The sequence below is a fragment of the Ascaphus truei genome, chromosome 7, assembly GCF_040206685.1.
Source record: "Ascaphus truei isolate aAscTru1 chromosome 7, aAscTru1.hap1, whole genome shotgun sequence".
NCBI lineage: Eukaryota > Metazoa > Chordata > Amphibia > Anura > Ascaphidae > Ascaphus > Ascaphus truei.
The window spans coordinates 107836026-107862456 of record NC_134489.1 but is presented as its reverse complement, the minus strand read 5'-3'; the positions used below and the strand labels follow the sequence as shown (position 1 = coordinate 107862456).

Sequence of the window (26431 nt, the reverse complement as noted above, 5' to 3'; positions counted from 1 at the left end):
GGAGAGAAGCATTAAGATCAGTATCGTTCGCCAGGTATGTTATTTATAAATTATCTGCACCAATTTGCACGATTTCATATTCTATTTCGGAAAAAATGCTAGGAGGGCGCTCAATCCCCAAACCCCTCCCCAGAATTTTTTCACGAAATAAAATATGAATTGGTGCAAACTTGGAGTGAAATTTAGAAAAAATGACATAACGGCCTGAGAATGTATAAATAACACTCCTAATTTATAAATATCACACCTAATTTATAAATAACACACCTAATTTATAAATAACACACCTAATTTATAAATAACACACCTAATTTATAAATATCACACCTAATTTATAAATAACACACCTAATTTATAAATAACACACCTAATTTATAAATATCACACCTAATTTATAAATAACACACCTAATTTATAAATAAAATTTGGTTTCAGCTGAGAAGTGAAAGCATATTTTTTGCTACCACTTAACAACTAGAAGCTCATTTCGTAGTGCACTCCTAGGCTTTTAAAACTTAACATTTAATTATTAATGGGGATAAAATAAGTTCTTAACACAAAGTGATAATAATAAATACATATAATGTACAGTGGCGGGAGGGAATGAGGAGATGATAGATGGCCAAGGTATATAGTCTGATATACTGATGCTTAATTATACAGATCAAAAGCAGTGATACCTATTAGGCCTTGATGGGAGAGTGGGTTACTCAGCTGGGAAAGCTCAAAAAATGCTTGCCCTGTGTATGTGTATTGTGTGTCATGTGGCATAGCGTACCGAGCACCCAACCTGTATTGATAAATAGCCCAAATCAGTGTGCTAGTCCTAAGTTTAATAAATATGATGTTATGGCTAATAAATGTAACATACCATATTGAAACTAGTAGATATAATCACTGTATGTGCAACTCAATGACAGGTTGGTGGTACGTGGATTGATTCTGCGCCCAATGACATTTAACAATCACTCTACACAGATAGTATATACGGCAAGCTATTAAATAATAAAAGACCAGAATAAGCTGATGCTAAACACTCTGCTAGGTATTAAAGCAGTAAACAGATTTTTACTGTGGTTGTAAAGTAAGCCGTCAACAAATAATCAATACTGTAAATAATTGTCCTTAGCAAAGATCCCTGCACACATAACCTTTTAACAAGTCATTGAACCATAAGTGCATGAATGGGTTTCAGTGTGTAGCAGATGCTGGCAGACTAGCAGTAATGAGATAGAGCATACATGGAATCGCAACTAATTGCTACAAAATCCCTGCTAGCTGCAGGACAGAGTAACACAATGTATCACAGTATAGAGGCAGGCTGTAGCAAAAAACCACTGAGCGAGTAGAGCCAGTTAACCCTGGACACGATCGCATTTAAAAGGAGCACCAGCAGAGACCACAAGCACAAAATGTTAATACTACCCGTCTCTCTCAGTTCCCTCGCGCTGACGTCACCACGCCAAAACGCCCTTTATAATTTATAAATAACACACCTAATTTATAAATAACACACCTCCCCACCGGCTTTTCCAGCGCGCCGCATTTTTCACCGTTGTGTCCAGTATTTTTTTGAGAAGCTGCCTGGCAACCCTACAAGCAAAGGAGCCCTCAGTTTTTCTCACGTTACTCCTTGTGCATTTTAACACGGACCCCTATATTTCTGCAGTAAAACATTAATCTATAGGGCCATAGTTTCTGGATTGTCAGAGCTCTGTCACCCTGGGCCCAGTGTTTTTACTTGTTTCCTTTCCTTTTTTTATTTCAGGCATCTCTCGTCCGTTCTGGGGAACAAATTTGACCACGGAGCAGAAGCAATTATGCCCACCGTCTTCAATTTAGTCCCGAACAGTGCCAAAATAATGGCCACTTCTGGCATTGTAGCCATTAGACTGATCATACGTGTAAGTATTTGGGGAAAAGGCTCTAATTCTCATATCGTTTATAGAACAGTCTATAAGAAAGGGTTCTTTTTAGGAAACCCCAGTAATTTCAAGCACTTTTTTCACTGCTCATTCGCTACTTATTGGCTCAAGAGACCGTAAAACCATCCACAATGGCAGCCACAAATCAGAAAATAACCTGTGTGGGGAACACCTGACGAGCTGTGCCAGCTTATTTTCCGGAGGTGGTTTTTGTTTTTTTGTAGACTGCATTCATTTTGCATTCTGGGCATTTATAGTTCCGTTTATTTTCAGTTTTCTTGTATAAGTTTATGTATGTTTCAGAACCATCTAATTAATGTGCCTTTTACCTTTTCTTACTCTTTCCGCAGCACACACACATCCCACGGCTAATACCCATTATAACCAGTAATTGCACGTCCAAGTCTGTCGCAGTTAGAAGGTACAGTATGTAGCATTTTACGTTTATCGTGTGCCTCCTATTCTTTTCCTTTCATATCCCAGCCAGCTGTAGCTGCTCTGTAAATATCTAATCCCGATGAGACATTGAGCCCTGGTAAATCTGTTCTTTGTATCTACGGCGGACCAGGTGACTTTGCTGCAGTTACATAGGAGAGGAGGTTGAAAATGACGTACGTCCATCAAGTTCAACCTATGCTAAATTTAGACAACAGATACTTTATCCTATATCTATACTTCCTTATTGATCCAGAGGAAGGCAAACAAATCCCCAGTGTTATATCATCCAATGATATCTCATAAGGGTAAAATAAATTCCTTCCTGACTCCAAGAATTGGCAATCGGATTAATCCCTGGTTCAGCATCCTTCCCATGTTTACTTATTTGGTATTTCCCTGTATACCTTTCCTTTCTAAAAGTTCCCTCCAGTTCCCCCTTGCACATAGCAGATTAGAACAGTCCATGGCGCTGTTGGGTGCCGCTGATAGTTTTTGCAGAGATGGTTGAGCTGTCTTTCTGTATATATGTTTCACAAGCATTGTCCAGCATCTAGCACGGCCATGTGCTGCCTGGATCAGCACTTTCTGCTGACACCTTAATCACACTTTCGCTTTACTGTTACCTATAGACGCTGTTAATCACCCTTTCCCTTTACTGTTACCTATAGGCGCTGTTAATCACCCTTTCCCTTTACTGTTACCTATAGGCGCTGTTAATCACACTTTCCCTTTACTGTTACCTATAGGCGCTGTTGATCACACTTTCCCTTTACTGTTACCTTTAGGCGCTGTTAATCACACTTTCCCTTTACTGTTACCTATAGGCGCTGTTAATCACACTTTCCCTTTACTGTTACCTATAGGCGCTGTTAATCACCCTTTCCCTTTACTGTTACCTATAGGCGCTGTTAATCACACTTTCCCTTTACTGTTACCTATAGGCGCTGTTAATCACACTTTCCCTTTACTGTTACCTATAGGCGCTGTTGATCACACTTTCCCTTTACTGTTACCTTTAGGCGCTGTTAATCACACTTTCCCTTTACTGTTACCTATAGGCGCTGTTAATCACACTTTCCCTTTACTGTTACCTATAGGCGCTGTTAATCACACTTTCCCTTTACTGTTACCTATAGGCGCTGTTAATCACCCTTTCCCTTTACTGTTACCTTTAGGCGCTGTTAATCACACTTTCCCTTTACTGTTACCTATAGGCGCTGTTAATCACACTTTCCCTTTACTGTTACCTTTAGGCGCTGTTAATCACACTTTCCCTTTACTGTTACCTATAGGCGCTGTTGATCACACTTTCCCTTTACTGTTACCTTTAGGCGCTGTTAATCACACTTTCCCTTTACTGTTACCTATAGGCGCTGTTAATCACCCTTTCCCTTTACTGTTACCTTTAGGCGCTGTTAATCACACTTTCCCTTTACTGTTACCTTTAGGCGCTGTTAATCACACTTTCCCTTTACTGTTACCTATAGGCGCTGTTAATCACCCTTTCCCTTTACTGTTACCTATAGGCGCTGTTAATCACACTTTCCCTTTACTGTTACCTATAGGCGCTGTTAATCACACTTTCCCTTTACTGTTACCTATAGGCGCTGTTAATCACCCTTTCCCTTTACTGTTACCTTTAGGCGCTGTTAATCACACTTTCCCTTTACTGTTACCTATAGGCGCTGTTAATCACACTTTCCCTTTACTGTTACCTTTAGGCGCTGTTAATCACACTTTCCCTTTACTGTTACCTATAGGCGCTGTTGATCACACTTTCCCTTTACTGTTACCTTTAGGCGCTGTTAATCACACTTTCCCTTTACTGTTACCTATAGGCGCTGTTAATCACCCTTTCCCTTTACTGTTACCTTTAGGCGCTGTTAATCACACTTTCCCTTTACTGTTACCTATAGGCGCTGTTAATCACACTTTCCCTTTACTGTTACCTTCAGGCGCTGTTAATCACACTTTCCCTTTACTGTTACCTATAGGCGCTGTTAATCACACTTTCCCTTTACTGTTACCTTTAGGCGCTGTTAATCACACTTTCCCTTTACTGTTACCTATAGGCGCTGTTAATCACCCTTTCCCTTTACTGTTACCTTTAGGCGCTGTTAATCACACTTTCCCTTTACTGTTACCTATAGGCGCTGTTAATCACACTTTCCCTTTACTGTTACCTTCAGGCGCTGTTAATCACACTTTCCCTTTACTGTTACCTTTAGGCGCTGCTATGAATTTTTGGAGTTGCTCCTACAGGAATGGCAGACGCACTCACTGGAAAGGTACGGCCTTAAACCTCACTCATTACATGTGCAACTACTCACCGGACATGTCATTCAACAGTATTACTCCAGGGCAGGGGTGGTCAACTCCAGTCATCAACGGCCACCAACAGGTCAGGTTTTTAGCATAGCCTTGCTTCAGAACAAGTGGCAAGTTGGGATATTTGATGGATTACAATAATCATTCTTCTTAGATATAGTTTGTACAGGAGCTGCTAGTGCCTCCCAAGCCTTTCTTGCATATGTCCTGTCTGAAGATCTCAAAGCACCGATATAAACGGCACGATTTTGGTCAGTTGACCCGAACCCTGCAGTTTATACTTTGAGATATGCGGATACCTTTTACATAAATGAAAATAAAGCCGGCGGAGATAACCCAAGCTGGCGTAGACTGGACCTGTGTTTGTAGGTCTGTAGCTTCGGCAGAGACACTGACACTGAGTGGGATAATAAGACTTACTCTGTACGTTATTACAGTTACTATTGCAACCAGCGGGCGACTCCCGAGGAATGCCATCTCAGCGGGGTTTTGTTTTTTGTCCCTCCTTTCAAATGGTTGAATAAGAAATCCCTGGAAGTAGTCAGAAATGCAGTAATTGTTTGTCAGCTGAGTTTGTCTGAGGGAGAGCAGCAAGATGTGACATTTTGCTGATCCCGATTACATTTACATCCCGTACTACCTGGGCTTTCTGCGTCCGTTCTCCACTGAATATGACTTCTCTGAATCGCAGGCACATATCCGTGTTAGCCGAGACGATCAAGAAGGGAATCCACGATGCTGATTCTGAAGCCAGGATCGTCGCACGGAGGCAAGTCCCCCTGTTTCTTGTCGTTAGACATACCTTGCACTACGACCCCATGAAAACGCAGCAGCATTCATTATTTCCTAACTCGTTATTTAACTTGTTGGTGTCATAGTTTTTATTTTCCTTTTTTTAACTCCTTTGCTGCCAGCCACAGGGTTATTGTCTGTTCTTTTTAACACATTCAGCGCTTGAGGCGCAAGCACCTACATCACACGGATTCGTAAAGTTTTTAAACGTGCAAACAAAATCTAATATTTTTACAAAGATATCAGCCCTTTAAAGCTGCACTAAAAGCGCTGCCTGTTATATTTCATTATTATTTTGACGTTTTTAAGCTGGTAAAATAATACTGTAAGGTTCCCCTTCTAGAAACTAGTTTTTATTGCTTTAGCAATAAATGCAAAATATATAATAAATATGCAAAGCAAACCCAAAAGATGTTATTTTTCTTTGTCCTGTACGGCTTATGATGTAATTTCATCTGAGATTATATTTCTTCCTCCGCGACCGTTTACCTTCAATTGAAGGGGTTTAGTATGCTGATTTTGATACTCTGTCTCGTATCTACTTGATACATTACCTATTACTCCTACGCGACTTCGCTACTAAGTACCTGTGTGATATACAGTCTGTGTGGACACGTGTATATCTATACATACTGTCAGTTTAATTGCTACATTCCCTGTTTCATTATAGGACACTATTTTTGTGTCTATCTGTCTCTATGTTCCTCATATATGGACAGTCATGATTTTAGTACTCCAATAACAGGGAACCCACCATCATATTTAGAGACCTGCATGTATATTGATTACATGTAGATCTATTATACCTTTGATACTACTACCTGAGCACACACTGGCTACATTATCGTAGAGAGAACCTACTGAGACCTACATCTATTGATCCTTAATAGTGATCACAGCATACATACACCTTGTACATCCTAGATGTCAGGGTAGTTATTCTGGGTATATACTGTATGTTTAGACACGCAATTGTAAGCGTTTGTGACAGGTCTAACATATTGTACTAGCCCAGTTTCCTATCTACTCTTTCATTCCACTACAGGGATTTTATTTTATTATATTTATTCACTGTATATAGTTAATATCACACTGTCACTTAACTCTTGCATGTAATAAATTGTTATTGTTTTATTTTAATTACTGGTCCTGATGTCTGTCTGACAGCCCTTTGCAGACAAACTATCTGCTGGACCACTTTTGTCTACTACATTGAGTGCAGCTATTTGGGGATCTTTTTGATCCTACTTGGATCAGTACTGAGTATATTATATTTTCCTCCTACGCACCTTTGTTTTGAATTGCTATATTTTGATTCCTTTTATGAGGACTAGCTCCATGACGAGCGGTCAGACCAATCTTGTTCTCGTTTGAGCTTGCAACTTGACAAGGAAATATTTTAAGAAACGTTTGAAATAAACAGGAAAGGGACAGATATAATAATAGCTGCTGAATATGTTAGCCATACATATTGGGGTCTGCATTGCATGCTTTTAGCAGACATCGAAGCCCAGTGGACCTTTCCTTTGCTGAAAGGATCTATCCTTGAAGTTGTTGCAGGCGGGAAATGTTTTGGCCAAAGAAATGAGCTAAATGACCCATACTGTACTTACGGGAAGAGAACAAACAGAGACACAGACCGTAACGAGCTATACAACGTGTCATATTGGATGCAGCATTCGGGCTTCTCTGTCTATTGCAGTGGTGGAAAACTCCAGTCCTTAAGGGCCACCAATTGGTCAGATTTTCAGGATATCCCTGCTTCAGCACAGGTGGCTCAAACAGTGGCTCAGTCGTTGACTGCACCACCCGTGCTGAAGCAGGGCTATTCTGAAAACCTGATCTGTTGGTGGCCCTTGAGGACTGGAGTTGCCCGCCCCTGTTGTTTTTCCTCTGCACGGAAGCTTCTGTACATGGATTATTCCGTTACCGTGCGGGATGCGGTGTGAGATCTCTCGGGAAATGAAGCTGTTTTTATTTCCCTCTCTGTCCTCGTCTCTCTCTGAAGACAGATTACGTTTAACGCATGTAATTCCGCAGAGATGACTGACACTTCCCTGCAGCAGTAACATGCTTCAGCGCGGCAGAGAATATACCGGCCATACCTAAAGTCACAAGCTTTGCGTTTGGCTCTAACACAGGGGGGGTCAACTCCAGTTCTCAAGGGCCACCAACAGGTCAAGTTTTAAGGATATCTCTGCTTCAGCACAGGTGCCTCAATCAATGAGCCACTGATTGAGCCACCTGTGCTGAAGTAGGAATATCCTTAAAACCTGACCTGTTGGTGGCCTTTGCGTACAGAAGTGTCCCACCTCTGCTCTGACGCCAGCACAATCCTCCTTTCAGGTGTTACTGGGGCTTCCACAGTCACTTCAGTAAGGACGCTGAGCATTTATACAACAACCTGGAGTCCTCCTATCAGAAGGCCCTGCAGTCCCACCTGAAGAACTCCGACAGCATCATCTCCCTGCCCCAATCAGACCGCTCCTCCTCCAGCTCTCAGGAGAGCCTCAAGTAAGTAGCACTCACTCACGTCTCGCACTCACTCACGTCTCGCACTCACTCACGTCTCGCACTTACAAACACAGTGTGAGATGTCAAGTCGTTTAAAGGAGCAATGCGCCCTAATTACTGGACTGGGACCGGGGAGTCCTCCGGTGCTGAACCGTGCTATCTTCCGGTCCGAGGACCCCCTGTTTCCCGAGATACTAGTGCGGTTACCTGTCCTACTCCTTGGTTTTTAAACAGGCAATCCAAGCAGGTGATTTGTAACAGAGGATTGAAGCAGGGGGTCTGTGGACCTGAACCCCATTAATGTGAGCTCCTGGGATCCCCTTCTTCCAGAGATACTTACCTCCGGAGGGGGTGCCGGTAGCCAGTCTGCTCGGCTAGCAGGGTTCACTTAATGGCGGAGTTTAAAAGCTCCCGTGCCCTGCGGGTCAGCAGGAAGCCGTGACATCATCAGGTTCGGACTCTCATCGGCCCGCGTGACGCGGGAGCTTTAAACTTTGCCGAGATACCGGCGTCCCCTTCGGAGGTCTGTATCCCAGGAAGCAGGGGGTCTCCAGAGCTGAGATTAAGGGGCTTCAGCTTAGGACCCCTCCCCCCCCCCCCCTGTTTCCAACCTATGATAAAAATAATTATAATAAAAAAAAGCGCATGAATTACCCTTTTTTATAGGGGATTATAAATATAAATGGCCATCCAATAGGAAGCCACAACCAATGATATTGCTGCTCCCTATTGGCCTGATATTTGGAAGCCATTTTGTTTCCCCTCTGAGATTTAAACTCTGTAACTTCACTGCTAAGTTTCTCGGGGTCAGGGGGAGGGGGGGGTGGAGCTGGAAATAGTGGTGTTTGGATCAGGGGGACCCCTTTGTACCCACACTCTGTTTATTTATCAAAGACTCAGATTCAACTGAAACTGGGACAGAAAACTATTCATTACAATCATAACTTTTTTGCTCATGAATCTTCTTGTCCAGTTTTTTGCCGCTAATATTTTGAGATAACGGGCTCTGGTTTGGATGTGGACCCCAACTGTACCCTGCCATTACCAAAAAGAGTCTTCCACCCCCTCTCTTCGCCCAGCTCAGAACTGGACTCGACACTTTACTCCGGGTCTGCTCTGTCCACGTTTAACTTGACAGAAAGTGGGCATGTGTGAGCATTACATAGGGATCAGTTTGGGGCCTGCTCAGCACACCGTTTCTTTGGGATTTAGTTGGACTTTTCATTGGCTTGTGCGTATTTCTGAAGCATAGATATTCACACGGTTTTCATGCCCGCTGTAACCAATACCCACATTCTTTCTGACCCGCAGCCGTCCGCTTACAGCCAAAAGAAGTCCCACTGGCAGTGCCGTATCAAGAGGTGAGCAGTAAAGTGATGGGAAATGGGAACCATAACCAGGACTGGATTTATTTTGGTGGTGATTAATATTTTCAGTAAATTCACTCTCTTTCAGGAAACGTCTTCCTAAAATTGTCACTTCTTGTTAATTAAAAAGTTGGTGGGATACGCTGTAATATTCTGTTATAAGAAAGGCTACATCCAGATATAGTGGGGTTCAGCATTACGTGACTGCTGTCACAGTGTGACATACTGGGGTTCAGCATTACGTGACTGCTGTCACAGCGTGACATACTGGGGTTTAGCATTACGTGACTGCTGTCACAGCGTGACATACTGGGGTTCAGCATTACGTGACTGCTGTCACAGCGTGACATACTGGGGTTCAGCATTACGTGACTGCTGTCACAGCGTGACATACTGGGGTTCAGCATTACGTGACTGCTGTCACAGCGTGACATACTGGGGTTCAGCATTACGTGACTGCTGTCACAGCGTGACATACTGGGGTTCAGCATTACGTGACTGCTGTCACAGCGTGACATACTGGGGTTCAGCATTACGTGACTGCTGTCACAGCGTGACATACTGGGGTTCAGCATTACGTGACTGCTGTCACAGCGTGACATACTGGGGTTCAGCATTACGTGACTGCTGTCACAGCGTGACATACTGGGGTTCAGCATTACGTGACTGCTGTCACAGCGTGACATACTGGGGTTCAGCATTACGTGACTGCTGTCACAGCGTGACATACTGGGGTTCAGCATTACGTGACTGCTGTCACAGCGTGACATACTGGGGTTCAGCATTACGTGGCTGCTGTCACAGCGTGACATACTGGGGTTCAGCATTACGTGACTGCTGACACAGCGTGACATACTGGGGTTCAGCATTACGTGACTGCTGTCACAGCGTGACATACTGGGGTTCAGCATTACGTGACTGCTGTCACAGCGTGACATACTGGGGTTCAGCATTACGTGGCTGCTTTGTTTTCTGACCTCCTTGGCTTTGTCTCTTCCTTCCACGTCAGTGACCACAGCTACAGCTAAATCCGTGTCCACCCCGGGGTCTTTGCAGCGCTCTCGCAGTGACATCGACGTGAACGCAGCAGCCAGCTCCAAGTCAAAAGTCTCATCTTCGGCCACTTCCACCTCGTTCAGCTCTGCTGCGGCGCTGCCGCCCGGATCCTATGCATCACTAGGTGAGGAGGAACACTTCACATGTCGCCGTTTCCCGTGTTATCCGCGCTCTCCAGTCGCAGTAACCTGTGCTGAGGCGGAGGGCACTGATATTCGCACACAATGTACCCCTAGTGTAGATGTGAAGGAACACATTGGTCCCAAATTGGATGATCATATACGTTCACCTTCTGCAGCAAACAGGTATACACTGTGCACATTAGGTATACATTGCAGGGAGGCGCAGCGCTGTACACATTAGGTATACATTGCAGGGAGGCGCAGCGCTGTGCACATTAGGTATACATTGCAGGGAGGCGCAGAACTGTGCACATTAGGTGTACATTGCAGGGAGGCGCAGCGCTGTGCACATTAGGTATACATTGCAGGGAGGTGCAGCGCTGTGCACATTAGGTATACATTGCAGGGAGGTGCAGCGCTGTGCACATTAGGTATACATTGCAGGGAGGCGCAGCGCTGTGCACATTAGGTATACATTGCAGGGAGGCGCAGAACTGTGCACATTAGGTGTACATTGCCTATGTGGGAGCGCACACGCAGTGAGGGGGTCGGTGTATGATGCTGCTGAGCTGTCCCTATGTGGGAGCGCACATGCAGTGAGGGGGTCGGTGTATGATGCTGCTGAGCTGGTCCTATGTGGGAGCGCACACGCAGTGAGGGGGTCGGTGTATGATGCTGCTGAGCTGGTCCTATGTGGGAGCGCACACGCAGTGAGGGGGTCGCTGTATGATGCTGCTGAGCTGGCCCTATGTGGGAGCACACACGCAGTGAGGGGGTCGCTGTATGATGCTGCTGAGCTGGCCCTATGTGGGAGCGCACACGCAGTGAGGGGGTCGCTGTATGATGCTGCTGAGCTGCCCCTATGTGGGAGCGCACACGCAGTGAGGGGGTCGGTGTATGATGCTGCTGAGCTGGCCCTATGTGGGAGCGCACACGCAGTGAGGGGGTCGCTGTATGATGCTGCTGAGCTGTCCCTATGTGGGAGCGCACACGCAGTGAGGGGGTTGGTGTATGATGCTGTTGAGCTGGCCCTATGTGGGAGCGCACACGCAGTGAGGGGGTCGGTGTATGATGCTGCTGAGCTGGCCCTATGTGGGAGCGCACACGCAGTGAGGGGGTCGCTGTATGATGCTGCTGAGCTGGTCCTATGTGGGACCGCACACGCAGTGAGGGGGGCGGTGTATGATGCTGCTGAGCTGGCCCTATGTGGGAGCGCACACGCAGTGAGGGGGTCGGTGTATGATGCTGCTGAGCTGGCCCTATGTGGGAGCGCACACGCAGTGAGGGGGTCGCTGTATGATGCTGCTGAGCTGGTCCTATGTGGGAGCGCACACGCAGTGAGGGTGTCGGTGTATGATGCTGTTGAGCTGGCCCTATGTGGGAGCGCACACGCAGTGAGGGTGTCGGTGTATGATGCTGCTGAGCTGGCCCTATGTGGGAGCGCACACGCAGTGAGGGTGTTGGTGTATGATGCTGCTGAGCTGGCCCTATGTGGGACCGCACACGCAGTGAGGGGGGCGGTGTATGATGCTGCTGAGCTGGTCCTATGTGGGAGCGCACACGCAGTGAGGGTGTTGGTGTATGATGCTGCTGAGCTGGTCCTATGTGGGACCGCACACGCAGTGAGGGTGTTGGTGTATGATGCTGCTGAGCTGGCCCTATGTGGGAGCGCACACGCAGTGAGGGTGTTGGTGTATGATGCTGCTGAGCTGGTCCTATGTGGGACGCACACGCAGTGAGGGGGTCGGTGTATGATGCTGCTGAGCTGGGCCTATGTGGGAGCGCACACGCAGTGAGGGGGTCGGTGTATGATGCTGCTGAGCTGGTCCTATGTGGGAGCGCACACGCAGTGAGGGGGTCGGTGTATGATGCTGCTGAGCTGGGCCTATGTGGGATCGCACACGCAGTGAGGGTGTCGGTGTATGATGCTGCGGAGCTGGTCCTATGTGGGACCGCACACGCAGTGAGGGTGTCGGTGTATGATGCTGCGGAGCTGGTCCTATGTGGGACCGCACACGCAGTGAGGGTGTCGGTGTATGATGCTGCTGAGCTGGTCTTATGTGGGAGCGCACACGCAGTGAGGGGGGCGGTGTATGATGCTGTTGAGCTGGCCCTATGTGGGACCGCACACGCAGTGAGGGTGTCGGTGTATGATGCTGCTGAGCTGGTCCTATGTGGGAGCGCACACGCAGTGAGGGTGTCGGTGTATGATGCTGCTGAGCTGGTCCTATGTGGGAGCGCACACGCAGTGAGGGTGTCGGTGTATGATGCTGCTGAGCTGTCCCTATGTGGGAGCGCACACGCAGTGAGGGGGGCGGTGTATGATGCTGCTGAGCTGGCCCTATGTGGGAGCGCACACGCAGTGAGGGGGTCGGTGTATGATGCTGCTGAGCTGTCCCTATGTGGGACCGCACACGCAGTGAGGGGGTCGTGTATGATGCTGCTGAGCTGGACCTATGTGGGAGCGCACACGCAGTGAGGGGGTCGGTGTATGATGCTGCTGAGCTGTCCCTATGTGGGAGCGCACACGCAGTGAGGGGGTCGGTGTATGATGCTGCTGAGCTGTCCCTATGTGGGAGCGCACACGCAGTGAGGGGGTCGGTGTATGATGCTGCTGAGCTGGTCTTATGTGGGAGCGCACACGCAGTGAGGGGGGCGGTGTATGATGCTGTTGAGCTGGCCCTATGTGGGACCGCACACGCAGTGAGGGTGTCGGTGTATGATGCTGCTGAGCTGGTCCTATGTGGGAGCGCACACGCAGTGAGGGTGTCGGTGTATGATGCTGCTGAGCTGGTCCTATGTGGGAGCGCACACGCAGTGAGGGTGTCGGTGTATGATGCTGCTGAGCTGTCCCTATGTGGGAGCGCACACGCAGTGAGGGGGGCGGTGTATGATGCTGCTGAGCTGGCCCTATGTGGGAGCGCACACGCAGTGAGGGGGTCGGTGTATGATGCTGCTGAGCTGGTCCTATGTAGGAGCGCACACGCAGTGAGGGGGTCGCTGTATGATGCTGCTGAGCTGGCCCTATGTGGGACCGCACACGCAGTGAGGGTGTTGGTGTATGATGCTGCTGAGCTGGCCCTATGTGGGACCGCACACGCAGTGAGGGGGGCGGTGTATGATGCTGCTGAGCTGGTCCTATGTGGGAGCGCACACGCAGTGAGGGTGTTGGTGTATGATGCTGCTGAGCTGGTCCTATGTGGGACCGCACACGCAGTGAGGGTGTTGGTGTATGATGCTGCTGAGCTGGCCCTATGTGGGAGCGCACACGCAGTGAGGGTGTTGGTGTATGATGCTGCTGAGCTGGTCCTATGTGGGACGCACACGCAGTGAGGGGGTCGGTGTATGATGCTGCTGAGCTGGGCCTATGTGGGAGCGCACACGCAGTGAGGGGGTCGGTGTATGATGCTGCTGAGCTGGTCCTATGTGGGAGCGCACACGCAGTGAGGGGGTCGGTGTATGATGCTGCTGAGCTGGGCCTATGTGGGATCGCACACGCAGTGAGGGTGTCGGTGTATGATGCTGCGGAGCTGGTCCTATGTGGGACCGCACACGCAGTGAGGGTGTCGGTGTATGATGCTGCGGAGCTGGTCCTATGTGGGACCGCACACGCAGTGAGGGTGTCGGTGTATGATGCTGCTGAGCTGGTCTTATGTGGGAGCGCACACGCAGTGAGGGGGGCGGTGTATGATGCTGTTGAGCTGGCCCTATGTGGGACCGCACACGCAGTGAGGGTGTCGGTGTATGATGCTGCTGAGCTGGTCCTATGTGGGAGCGCACACGCAGTGAGGGTGTCGGTGTATGATGCTGCTGAGCTGGTCCTATGTGGGAGCGCACACGCAGTGAGGGTGTCGGTGTATGATGCTGCTGAGCTGTCCCTATGTGGGAGCGCACACGCAGTGAGGGGGGCGGTGTATGATGCTGCTGAGCTGGCCCTATGTGGGAGCGCACACGCAGTGAGGGGGTCGGTGTATGATGCTGCTGAGCTGTCCCTATGTGGGACCGCACACGCAGTGAGGGGGTCGTGTATGATGCTGCTGAGCTGGACCTATGTGGGAGCGCACACGCAGTGAGGGGGTCGTGTATGATGCTGCTGAGCTGGACCTATGTGGGAGCGCACACGCAGTGAGGGGGTCGGTGTATGATGCTGCTGAGCTGGACCTATGTGGGAGCGCACACGCAGTGAGGGTGTTGGTGTATGATGCTGCTGAGCTGTCCCTATGTGGGAGCGCACACGCAGTGAGGGGGTCGGTGTATGATGCTGCTGAGCTGTCCCTATGTGGGAGCGCACACGCAGTGAGGGGGTCAGTGTATGATGCTGCTGAGCTGGTCTTATGTGGGAGCGCACACGCAGTGAGGGTGTCGGTGTATGATGCTGCTGAGCTGGTCCTATGTGGGAGCGCACACGCAGTGAGGGTGTCGGTGTATGATGCTGCTGAGCTGTCCCTATGTGGGAGCGCACACGCAGTGAGGGGGGCGGTGTATGATGCTGCTGAGCTGGCCCTATGTGGGAGCGCACACGCAGTGAGGGGGTCGGTGTATGATGCTGCTGAGCTGTCCCTATGTGGGACCGCACACGCAGTGAGGGGGTCGTGTATGATGCTGCTGAGCTGGACCTATGTGGGAGCGCACACGCAGTGAGGGGGTCGGTGTATGATGCTGCTGAGCTGTCCCTATGTGGGAGCGCACACGCAGTGAGGGGGTCGGTGTATGATGCTGCTGAGCTGTCCCTATGTGGGAGCGCACACGCAGTGAGGGGGTCGGTGTATGATGCTGCTGAGCTGTCCCTATGTGGGAGCGCACACGCAGTGAGGGGGTCGCTGTATGATGCTGCTGAGCTGGCCCTATGTGGGAGCGCACACGCAGTGAGGGGGTCGGTGTATGATGCTGCTGAGCTGGCCCTATGTGGGAGCGCACACGCAGTGAGGGGGTCGGTGTATGATGCTGCTGAGCTGGGCCTATGTGGGACCGCACACGCAGTGAGGGGGTCGGTGTATGATGCTGCTGAGCTGGGCCTATGTGGGAGCGCACACGCAGTGAGGGGGTCGCTGTATGATGCTGCTGAGCTGCAGCGACACAATTCGGAGACACCCCAATACTTTGGCTCATGTTGGGATTTTGTTCCATTGTTACCAGTCTGTCTAACACAGGGGCGGGCAACTCTAGTCCTCAAGGGCCACTAACAGGTCAGGTTTTCAGGATATCCCTGCACAGGTTGCAGCTTCAGCACTTGTGGCTCAGTCTTTGACTGAGCCACTGATTGAGCCATCTGTGCTGAAGCAGGGATATCCCAAAAACCTGACCTGGAGTTGCCCGCCCCTGGTCTAACACATGTAGCCAGCTGCTGTTACTGTTACTAATACTCCCTACTGTTCCCTTTCCCCATTTTTATGTTTAATTTGCCTAAAGATGGTACCACTGCTAAAGCTGAGGGTAAGCAGTTTGTTTCTGTGCCAGCAGTCTGTCTCCAGCTGTGCAGTCTGTACCCACCAGGTTGTCTTTCTCTAGTATCCATGTGTGCGTATTGGTGACCCGCATGCGCTGTGGCACGCTTGTTCCCCCATCATCTCCTTATTGTACATTCATTTCCCTGGAGGTTATTTCGTCCTGACTTCATGTTGTCTTTACGATTGATGTGACGGATCTGTAATATTCTATAGTAACACTGTGACACCATTTAATGCAGAGTTAAATCCAATGTATTGCTGTTCCCTCGTATTTAGAATCGATTAAAGTATTATTCCCCCTCCCGGAACAAAGACACTAATATATTCTGCTCGTGTATGTTGTGACCAGATCTGTTTTCCTTAATACGTTTGTTTTTTTGTAAACACTGTATTTGTATATATCACTGGCATTTAGAATGGTGCACTCTGGGTAAAGTCATGATTTCTATTTGATATGTGAGCTATAAATTCGTGTGACTCTGAGAAGCGCAGGGTAGGAATTCGGAGCCACTTTCCTTCCCTGAATTAGCGTTGAAAAGGCGTCTTTATTGTATATATTTAATCTACTTTCTTTCATTTGTTCTGATTAGATCCTTCATTAAGAAACCTAAAGGTTCATTAGGAACCCTCACAAAAGCAAAATGTATTGTAAATATTCCATGACCCGGGAGATTCACGCTTTCTGTGCCTACATTTGTAAAACTTTTAAACCTATATTGATTGAATAATTAAATGACAAAGGGATTTATTACATGGATTCCACTGCGTTCTCTATATGTTATTGCAGGGCGGCCAACTCCAGTCCTCGCGGCCACAAACAGGTCCGGTTTTAAGGATATCCCTTCATCAGCACAGGTGTTGCAGTTGTTGACTGATTGAGCCACTTGTGCTGAAGCAGGGATATCCTTGAAACCTGACCTGTTACTGGCCCTTGAGGATTGGAGTTGTCCGCCCCTGTGTTAGGGGGCACGTCACCCCTTTATGAGTTACCTGTAAAATCTAGGACACATGGAAATCTCTCTAGGCTAGATTGGAACTATTAGTTCGTTTGGGAGAATTAAAGACACTCCTTTCTTTGCAGGTGGCTGTAGGTAGTTAATTTAGTATAATCACTTGCTCTTTTGTTGCAAAAAATGAAATACAGTATTTGGAATAGCTGTGAGAGACTTATTTTGCGTGTGAAAAGTCTTCTATTACGAGTTTGCGTGCGGATCTGTGTGCCTTCGTGTTTCAATACATCATATTTTATATGCATTTATATATTATTCATTCTGTGTGTAAACTGAGGGGTGGAAACGGGACAATGTTTATTATACACAGACGTCCCATTAACCTTCAGAAATGTTCCCACTCAGGACTGCTGTACCCCCCACAGCGCATTACCAAGCAGTGACATGGTTAACGTGACAGCCATGCTTCCTACGTAGTGTTTATATTCTTTATTATTTGAATTTCAGGTTTTCAGGAGCGTGACCACCATGGTAATTGTCAAATAATCCCCCCCGTTCCATAGATGTTTTCTTTTTAATTTTGAGTCTTTTCAGACATTAAAATAAATTCCTCTGCTTCTGAGAGCCGTTAGTAACGGCGGCGCCACGTTGCGATCGCCGCAGCGTGGAGGGAATCCGCAGTTTAGTTTATATTGACGAGCGTTTATCTGCTGCAGGCATCTCCAGCCCGATATCAGAAACAAAGATTATTACAAATGATTATTTTGTGGGTCCAACGAGAGATGTTAAAATGTATTAAAATCCCAGCAGGCCAGTTTGCCGGAATACTTGCGTGGGGAAGTCTGTCTTCCTTTCGAGGAGATAACAGACAGATTCGGGGGGCCTGGCAGAAACCGGTGGGGTAAAGCTAAAGTGAAGTGTTTGTAACCCTGTGTTATTTGTGTACGGTGTAGGCCGCATTCGCATAAGACGACAGAGCTCTGGAAGCAGCACTAGCACGACCTCCACGCCCGCCGACACCCGCGGCCGCAGCAGATCCAAAATAGTCTCGCAGTCCCAACGTAAGGAAAAGAGACGACGTATGAGCCATTACAGGAGGGCACCTGCAGCTTCGTTAAATATGAATAGGGAAATCGCAGCCAGTGGAGGTTTAAAACCCCCAAGTTAATTTAAAAATGTCTTTGGCTCAGTGACGCCATCTTGCTTCTGTCCTTGGCGGCAGTCTGCGCTGTTCTTCTGCCTTCAGCATCTCTCGCTTCCTTGCCTTTACTGTGCATGACCGCTTGGGGTGAGTTGGTTAAGAAGCCTTACACTACCGATGCAAAAGAGTAAGTGGCGATGGTATGGAGCCCCTTCGCACAGCGTGACTGTACAATGCATCCCATGCCCCTCTAACACTCATTAAAGCCAGCCTGTAAGTGGGAGAGGCGATGGATCACGGGCACAGGAATACAGTATGACTGGAAGCTTTGCATGATCTAGGCGTAGGATGCATGTGAAGTGAGACCTACTGCTTTTTCTAAATCCCTGTTTGCTGTCCTTCCACTTGCTCTCACACTAAAGGATCCAGATCCGCTAATCCTGCCACTGGTAAGAAACAACTTGCACTTCTGCCTCACTTTCCCCTTCTTGTTTAACGCTGTACATAAAAATGCTTTAGGGGGTTATTCTTTAAAGAGCGATGGTGCTGATCAGCGTTATTGGACTTTATTGAATAACCCCTTAGTGCAGGGATGGCCAGAACCAGTCCTCAAGGGCTACCAACAAGTCAGGTTTTAAAGATATCCCTGCTTCAGCACAGGTGGGGCAGTGGAAGACTGAGCCACTGATTGAGTCACCTGTGCTGAAGCAGGGATATCCTTAAAACCTGACCTGTTAGGGGCCCTTGAGGACTGGAGTTGCCCACCCCTGCCTTAGTGTATTACTGATTATATTGTCACTGACGAGTTCCGGACAAAGCATAACATGCCATCACTTGGCACCCGTGCCATCCTTTGGGGGCCACTGTTGTAAGTGCCAAGTTCTCACAATTTAGAGACAATGAGTCCTGTAAAGCGCCCAGTGGCGTTCAGCCAATCAGATCACTAAATTGGCGGAACACTCCTGGCTTTTCTAGTTGGTGGACAGTGTGTTCTCTCACCAAGAGAGAGCCCCCGTGCAGACAGCTCACACCTTTGTTTCTGTTCCAGTCTATGCATCGTAATTAAGACAGGAACACACTTATTTACTGTTAGCGTTGTTAATTTCTCTGCTAGTCCAGCCAAGCCGGTATTGGCAAAGCCCAGGGAGGAGTTTGGGGCTGGTAGCTGTTGGGGGAGCTTCAGTACATTACATATTTGTTAGTGTCTGGCACTCTCTCGTCCAAAATCATGCTACAGTCCAAAGTAAGAAGGAGTATGACGACACAATTGCAACTGTCTAAAGCTCCTTTTAATATAGAAAGAAGGACCAGGAAATATTGTTGACTCATTGCAATGATTATAACTCCATGATCTGTAACCTCATTTAATCACGAATACTCTGTTTGCAGCCGGTAGCCGGGCCAGTTCTCCAGGAAAGCTGCTGGGGAGCGGCTACGGCGGGATTTCGTCCGGCGCTCAAAGGATCCCGCAGATGCCGCCCTCTGAGAAGCGGAGCAAGATCCCGCGCAGCCAGGGGTGCAGTCGCGAGACCAGCCCAAACAGAATAGGATTAGGTAAGAACGCCGGCAATATGTGCCCAGACATCAGGGTTACGCTGGGAAACCTCAGCCGTCTTCAGCTGTTTTTTGGCTGGGTTCAAATTTACTTTGTCGGCAAATTAAAAAAGCTATGACCTCATCGTGAGGTGACATTGCAGCTTCTGGGTGGGGGGCCCGGCAGCCATCTTTGTTTTGCATTGCAAGTACTGGCAAAGGGTTCAGCTCCGCAGGTTCAAGTCAGGTACAAGAAAACAAATACTTCCTTTGTGGGGGAATTGCTGCTTTAAACTAAGTCAGACCCCTTTTGTTTTTGTTCCTCGTTTCTTAAAATCTGGCAGGTGTTTGTATCCACAAAAGTAACGGGTTTTTGAGCCCCCTGATTAATACATGAATTCTAAGAGAAACGGCTCTGCAAGAATTCGGAGGAACGTTATATTTGAGAATTAATAGTCTCCTGTACATCACAGCGAGCAGTTTGGAGATTAATTGTATTCCCGTGGTTTACCCCCACAGAAGATATTTACATTGTATCTGCGCTTAGGGACTTCTGTAAACAGATATTTGGTAATGTTCATTTTGTTTGTTGTAGTGTGTTCTAAATGTATCACAGCATTGATTTTCTGTGCGCCGGCACCAAAATCATTAACCCCTCCACTGCCAGAGCGGCCTCCAACGCATCGCTGTGCATGGTATTACATGTGCGTTGCTGGCCCCTCGGGCAGCTAATGGGTTAATAGAAAATGGGTTCCGTTTCAGATCCTCATCCATATTCATAGCCATCATTGTGCAGACTCCTCCATCCTTACGCCCGGTTGCTTGGTTTCTGGGATGACTTTGATGGCTTGGAGTCCTATGGCTTCGCAGGACTGGCACTGTCCGTGGGCTGACATGAGGAAAAGTAATACACGTGGGGAACATCACACAGCAGCTTCAGAGTTCTGTCCTGGCTGAGATTAATTCTTCTTCTCACAGGGGCGTAGAGGTCCACCACACACAGTGCCAGGGGATGCTTAGGACTTGGGTACAGTGTAGCATGTACCATTTTGTAGAGACAGTGGAAAGTAGAGCTGATTTTAGTTACGTTTTGCCCCTGAATGCCTAGATTTACCCTGAGGAAAATCTCATGTTTGAAGTGTTCGTTGGGTATTCTCAAAGCATCTTTATTTTTTGGTTAGTCTGCAGAAACAATGTGTATTTATACCGAGTGGTGCAATTCAATGTAAGTGGCTCACTAATGCATGTGTACATGGAGTTAAGATGGAAGACTGAATATCGCACAGAGGGGCCATTGGTCCATGGACTCACTGGGGTTAAATACGACACAGTAAGATGTACTTTGCAGAGCCGCTAACCTTCCATTTTACATTAAACACAATATATTCTTTCTAATGCCCCAGAAAGACCGTTTTATAAAAAAAATTCCCTTTTAAACAGTGAAAACATCAGGTTTTTTTCCCCCCTTAATAAAGCTTTAAAGTGTAAACCTTAATTTCTATCAATTCCAGAAATATAACATATCGACAGAGCTGGGCAGCTTTACAAATATCCTATCTGCTAAAGCAGAAAGTAATGTGTGACCTTGTTGTGTGTGTGTGTGACCGTGTGACCTTGTTGTGTGTGTGTGTGTGACCGTGTGACCTTGGTGTGTGTGTGACCGTGTGACCTTGGTGTGTGTGTGTGACCTTGGTGTGTGTGTGTGACCTTGGTGTGGTTGTGTGTGTGTGACCGTGTGTGTGTGACCTTGTATTGTGTGACCTTGTATTGTGTGACCTTGTATTGTGTGACCTTGTATTGTGTGACCTTGTGTGTGTGACCTTGTGTGTGTGACCTTGTATTGTGTGTGTGTGTGTATGTGACGCAAGTTAATCTGATCATTTCCAAACAGGTGCGTGCCATCCTTTATATATATATAAAGGAATCCTGAAATAGTTGCAGATAATTAGGTTTGTCGGTGCAGTAATAACATTAACCTACTTTTACCAGGCTTGCTTTGAGGTAGCACTGTATCCTTCTCTTCCTCTCTCACACGTGTTGAATTAATCTGCTAACTCTCCACACCACATGCTAGCAAGGAGCAGCCGTATCCCCAGACCCAGCATGAGTCAGGGGTGCAGCCGCGATACCAGCCGTGAGAGCAGCCGAGATACAAGTCCCGCCCGGGGCTTTGCTCCTCTGGGTGAGTACTTAGTCACTGGAGATCGGGGGGGTGCACAGCCCTCTCCCCTCCCACCCTGATGATCTATTACAGCAGCAATCCGCTCTGCTTGGTTTCAGAGCTGAGGCACCTCTCTCAGTTGCATGTGGGATTCAGATACTGTGCTCCAAATATTGCCCACTCCAGGATGTGCCCACGCGGTCCGCAGTGCAGCTTCCTGAGCCAGTCTGTGGTGATGCCCGCATCGCTCATTGACACAATGGCAGGAAGTTGCTCAGGGCTATGTTTATGCAATGAAAAAGTGAAATATCCCTCAAACTGGAGGTCTTTTAGCATAGGAGCACAGTAAGGAGCCCTTATTCTGAGACCCACTATCACCCAGGTTTAATTAGAAAGTAGAGGGGTTGCTGTTTTAATATTCACTAAACGTGCTTGTCCTTCTCTCCGTCATGTTCTGCATGTCATAATACCCCCAATTATTGGCCACTACTACGTGGAACCTTTAGAGCAGGGGGGCTCAACTCCCGTCCTCAAGACCCCACAACAGGTCAGGTTTTAAGAGTATCTATGCTTCAGCACAGGTGGCTCTATCAGTGGCTCAGTCGAAGACTGCACCTCCTGTGCTGAAGCTGGGATATCTTTAAAACCTGACCTGTTGGGGGGTCGTGAGGACTGGAGTTGAACGGCCTGCTTTAGAGAACCGTGTTAATGCCATATATATATATATATATATACTGTATTTGCCTGTCCAGTAAATGCATTTGCTGGCAGACAGGTTGCACTGTTCTGCACACTGGATGTGTATAAGTTCATAACGCACATAACAGACAGTATCCATAATGCACAAAATAAATCAATTCAAAAGCAAAAAGAGGCATCTGTTATTTGGATGTTGCTGTATGTGACTGCATGTTTTCTGCTTGTATAACTAAGAAAAATGTACAACATCCTGCCCCATAAAAAATAAACATTCTCATAGTTTCTTCCCCAGTTGAAGGTTATATTCCCACGGCCAATACCTCTAGTGTACGTACAGAGAACCCTGCTACAAGAAATAAAGGCTACTAATATTTCATGTTGCTCTTATGCCCACACACCTTGTAACTTTGCATGAATATTTAACCCTCATTTAAAGCAGCATTTCTTCTCGCCCGTTTTTCGGTTAATAAATGCAGCCGTTCCTTACATTTATGGCAATGTATTATAAGCTGCCCATCGATCCGTTCTCTCGTGACCCTGTTTCCCAGGGCACGCAATATGGCCGCCTATTTCAAAAGAGGAAGTGCTGTGGTTTCCTAAATAGTTGTTCTAGCAACTCAAGGAAGCTGAATCCACGAAAAAATCATTAAAGGGCATGAAAAGTGGGAATAAAAGGCAGTAAGTATTATCTGATTTATTAAAAACCACAAAGGATTTTGAATGAAATGCTGCTTTAATTATAAACGGCCTGTGTTTATATTCGGCTTTCAGTTTCTTTACAGTATTTGTATTATGATCGGAAACTAACCACCTCTCCTTCTTTGCAAGGTTTTTTAAAGGTGTGTTAAAGCAAAAGCAACACTTTCTATGATGCTTTTTTTATTTTAAAATTAAAACTGAAGAACGATTGAAATGGAAATATCCTGCATTCTTCAGAATCTGACTTCTACCTAAGGAAATATTAATAAGTAAATTCAGTCAGTTAGTAAGACGTGGTAGAGCCCTTCAGAGAAATAACATGCATTACTGATCCCCACTTAACTTGTATTACTGCTTTACATTTGGGGGGGAGGTGAATAACTAATTTTGTGACGAGACTGCTATCGAAAATTAAAAATGTGAGAAAATATCTGGAGTGGTTCTACAAATAGTAAGAGGTGTACAGGCATACCCCAGTTTAAGGTCACTCACTTTAAGTACATTCGCGAGTAAGGACATATTTTCAATAGCACCATACCCCTGTGTACATACGCTCGCTTCGCGAGCACGGACACTTATTCTGCCCTACAGACCACCGTAGTAGTGACGCTCTGATTCCCCTCGCCCAATAGGCAAACGGCAGCTCGCGCATGCGCCTGTCAGCACGTCCTGAACAGCAATACCGGCTCCCTACCTGTCCCGAAGCTGTGCGCAAGTGGGGAGACTATAGAGCCTGTTACAAATGCGTTATTTACATCAGTTATGCACGTATATGACGATTGCAGTACAGTATATGCATCGATAAGTGGAAAAAAGGTAGTACTTCACTTTAAGTACATTTTCACTTTACATACATGCTCTGAACCCATTGCATACGTTAATGCGGGGTATGCCTGTATACTGTATTTGTATTATGTATAAAACATGCATAATAAGACCCTTCTAGACTGCAACGGTTTGCAACACATTACTCAACAATGCGCTGAGCAGCTTTGCAGGGTGTTAAAGTTCCCTCTGGCAATGAGAGGGTTAGTGGAATACATAGAGGTCTCATAACATTAACTCATACACAGAACAATGGGATGTTACTGAGTACATAGAAAGACAAGGTGCTAGCACAGAGAAGTGTAGTGTATTATTTAATAAGCCAAATTGTGATATGCAAGATTTCATTCAGTGAATAATGGTAAAAAGGTAGAAAATGGTCATTCTCTTGTGAGAAGAATGGCAATTGTGTTAAGTGAAAACTGGGTGAATTTAGCATGTGTATTTTTCTGTGATACCCGATTACCAGGGATTTTATTGCCAAATTCCACACCCCAATCTCTGGACTTTGGCTCAGACAGACTGTACCAATACACAGCATCTCTCCAGCCCAAATCCTAGAGGGTGAACAGACGAGAAGATGCAAATGTTTTTCAGCAACATTTGGGTGTGGAAATTGGGACATTTTGCAGGGGGTTTTAGATTCTAAAAATGCACAAATTTTCACAATTTTCGCATTTTATTTCCCCATGAATTAAATGAAAAAAACGTGGTCACGCTACCTTTCCGTGATGCATATTTTGGTCATGTGATTCTACAAATTGCGCAGTGAACTCAATATTGTGCAAATGTTTCCCGCATCTCTAATGAACAGTTAGAACCAAAAGGAATGGTGTATCCCAAAAGCCATGCTTGTCCGAAAGTCTGCACCCAACAAGAGCCCGGTACCATCCTGCCGCTGGCCAAAACAATGCATGTATGAGTATGATGTGGTCATTAACCATGCCATCATGTCACATGGTGATACCATTACTTCCCTCCTTACCAGGCACTGTGATCTCCTTGGGGTTTATCACCGAGGAGGAGTAATTGGCACTGCATTATTAATAGATCTGTGCGGTAATTTGCATTTGGTAATGATGTCTCTGACACGTCAGTTACTAATTGTAAGCAGGTTACTGATGGTTGAGACATTGGCGATAAGCCATAGCGAGTAACACAATGCACATCCAAGTCCCACAAACTCCATCTCCTTAAAGAAGAGACGTAAATAAACCAATTCAATGTACTACTATGAGACCCATAACCCCCCGCTGCAATCTTCTTCCCTCTGCATAGCTCTCATTCGCACGTATGTGTCCCGTATAATATTCTTTGACACATTGTTTTGTTTACTGTAGTACAAGGGAGTTTCTTTGGGACTGGGTATATACTGATGTTACAGTGCAGGAAGCATGTTTATTTATTTTTAAAGAGGGGGAAAAAACTCATGAATTGCTGTTTTTGTATTAGAAAAACCGCTTAACCCCATTCACACCCGGGCAGCAAAAAGGTTAATAAGTAGGTGTAAACCTGCACTGAGATGTGCCAAAGTAAGCACAAGAAACCATCTTTTTTTCGTAACGATTTGCCTAGTTGATGACCAGATGTTTTCAGTTATAAGGTGGGATCGCTTGCATTAATCTCACGCTCTTGCGTCTCATGCTTCTTGTCCATTCACACCCGGCTCCATATTCTTACCTCCTGTGAGAGCGACGTCTTCAGAGATCATGAGCTCCTGTATGTACGCTGGTTTTGTCTCCTTGTTATCTGCGTGTTAACCCCGTGGGTGTTTGCCATTCCTTCTTCTTGCAGCCTCTCGACGTCATTCCAGGTCCACTAGTGCTCTCTCCACCGCCGAGTCTGTTGGGCAGTCAGGTGAACAAGTGCTAACTGCATGATTCTGCTTCATCACTGAATGTGCTACAGCCGCTTAAACACATCCCAAGCCTTTCTCCGCCAGCAGCTGTCATGTCATATTTCTCATTTACATCTTTTATTTCCATACCACTTTCAACAAAAGACAGTATCATTTTGATCATGTTAAATTAGGGCTGTTTTGCTCGCTAAACATGTCATTCTGTCTCTTCTCCCTTATGTTTTCCACTAAAGACAGCAGCCAGCATCATGATTACAGAAACAGGTAGTAAATATCAGGAACAAATTAGTCGGTTAATAGGCAAATTGCACAAAAAGCACAAAGGAACTCTCTGTTTTTGGAAAGCAGCCAGTTTAACCCTCAGTAACTGAGGGCTTTGGCTTAAAAGCACTTTGCAGTCCCGTCTGCTGGGGAAAGATGGACATAGAGCAGACACATTTCAAATATTTGTCTTCTGAAAGTCTGAGCGGTTACCTTGTTTTTCTTACTTATGAAGTTGGCTGCTGCTGCTAGATGCTTCTTTTATTTCTGAATATAATTTCATCTATTTTGCCAGGGAGCATTTAAGTCATGTCC

The 26431-nt window shown here is 46.8% G+C and overlaps 1 protein-coding gene across 28 annotated transcripts in view; it reads left to right on the top strand.

Moving 5' to 3' along the window:
* Positions 1–26431, top strand: part of CLASP1 (cytoplasmic linker associated protein 1) — a 217866-nt gene that overhangs the window by 76179 nt on the left and 115256 nt on the right. For 8 of the 28 annotated variants that reach the window (XM_075609840.1, XM_075609841.1, XM_075609839.1 and 5 more), the window contains 13 exons: positions 1769–1904; positions 2276–2346; positions 4592–4651; positions 5383–5460; positions 7830–7997; positions 9309–9358; positions 10374–10544; positions 15952–15975; positions 17893–18000; positions 18503–18529; positions 19470–19634; positions 21688–21795; positions 25792–25854. In XM_075609840.1, coding sequence (XP_075465955.1) covers positions 1769–1904; positions 2276–2346; positions 4592–4651; positions 5383–5460; positions 7830–7997; positions 9309–9358; positions 10374–10544; positions 15952–15975; positions 17893–18000; positions 18503–18529; positions 19470–19634; positions 21688–21795; positions 25792–25854 — 1229 coding nt within the window. The remainder of the gene's footprint in view (positions 1–1768; positions 1905–2275; positions 2347–4591; positions 4652–5382; positions 5461–7829; positions 7998–9308; positions 9359–10373; positions 10545–15951; positions 15976–17892; positions 18001–18502; positions 18530–19469; positions 19635–21687; positions 21796–25791; positions 25855–26431) is intronic. The other 20 variants (XM_075609868.1, XM_075609859.1, XM_075609862.1 and 17 more) reach the window with 10 other exon arrangements.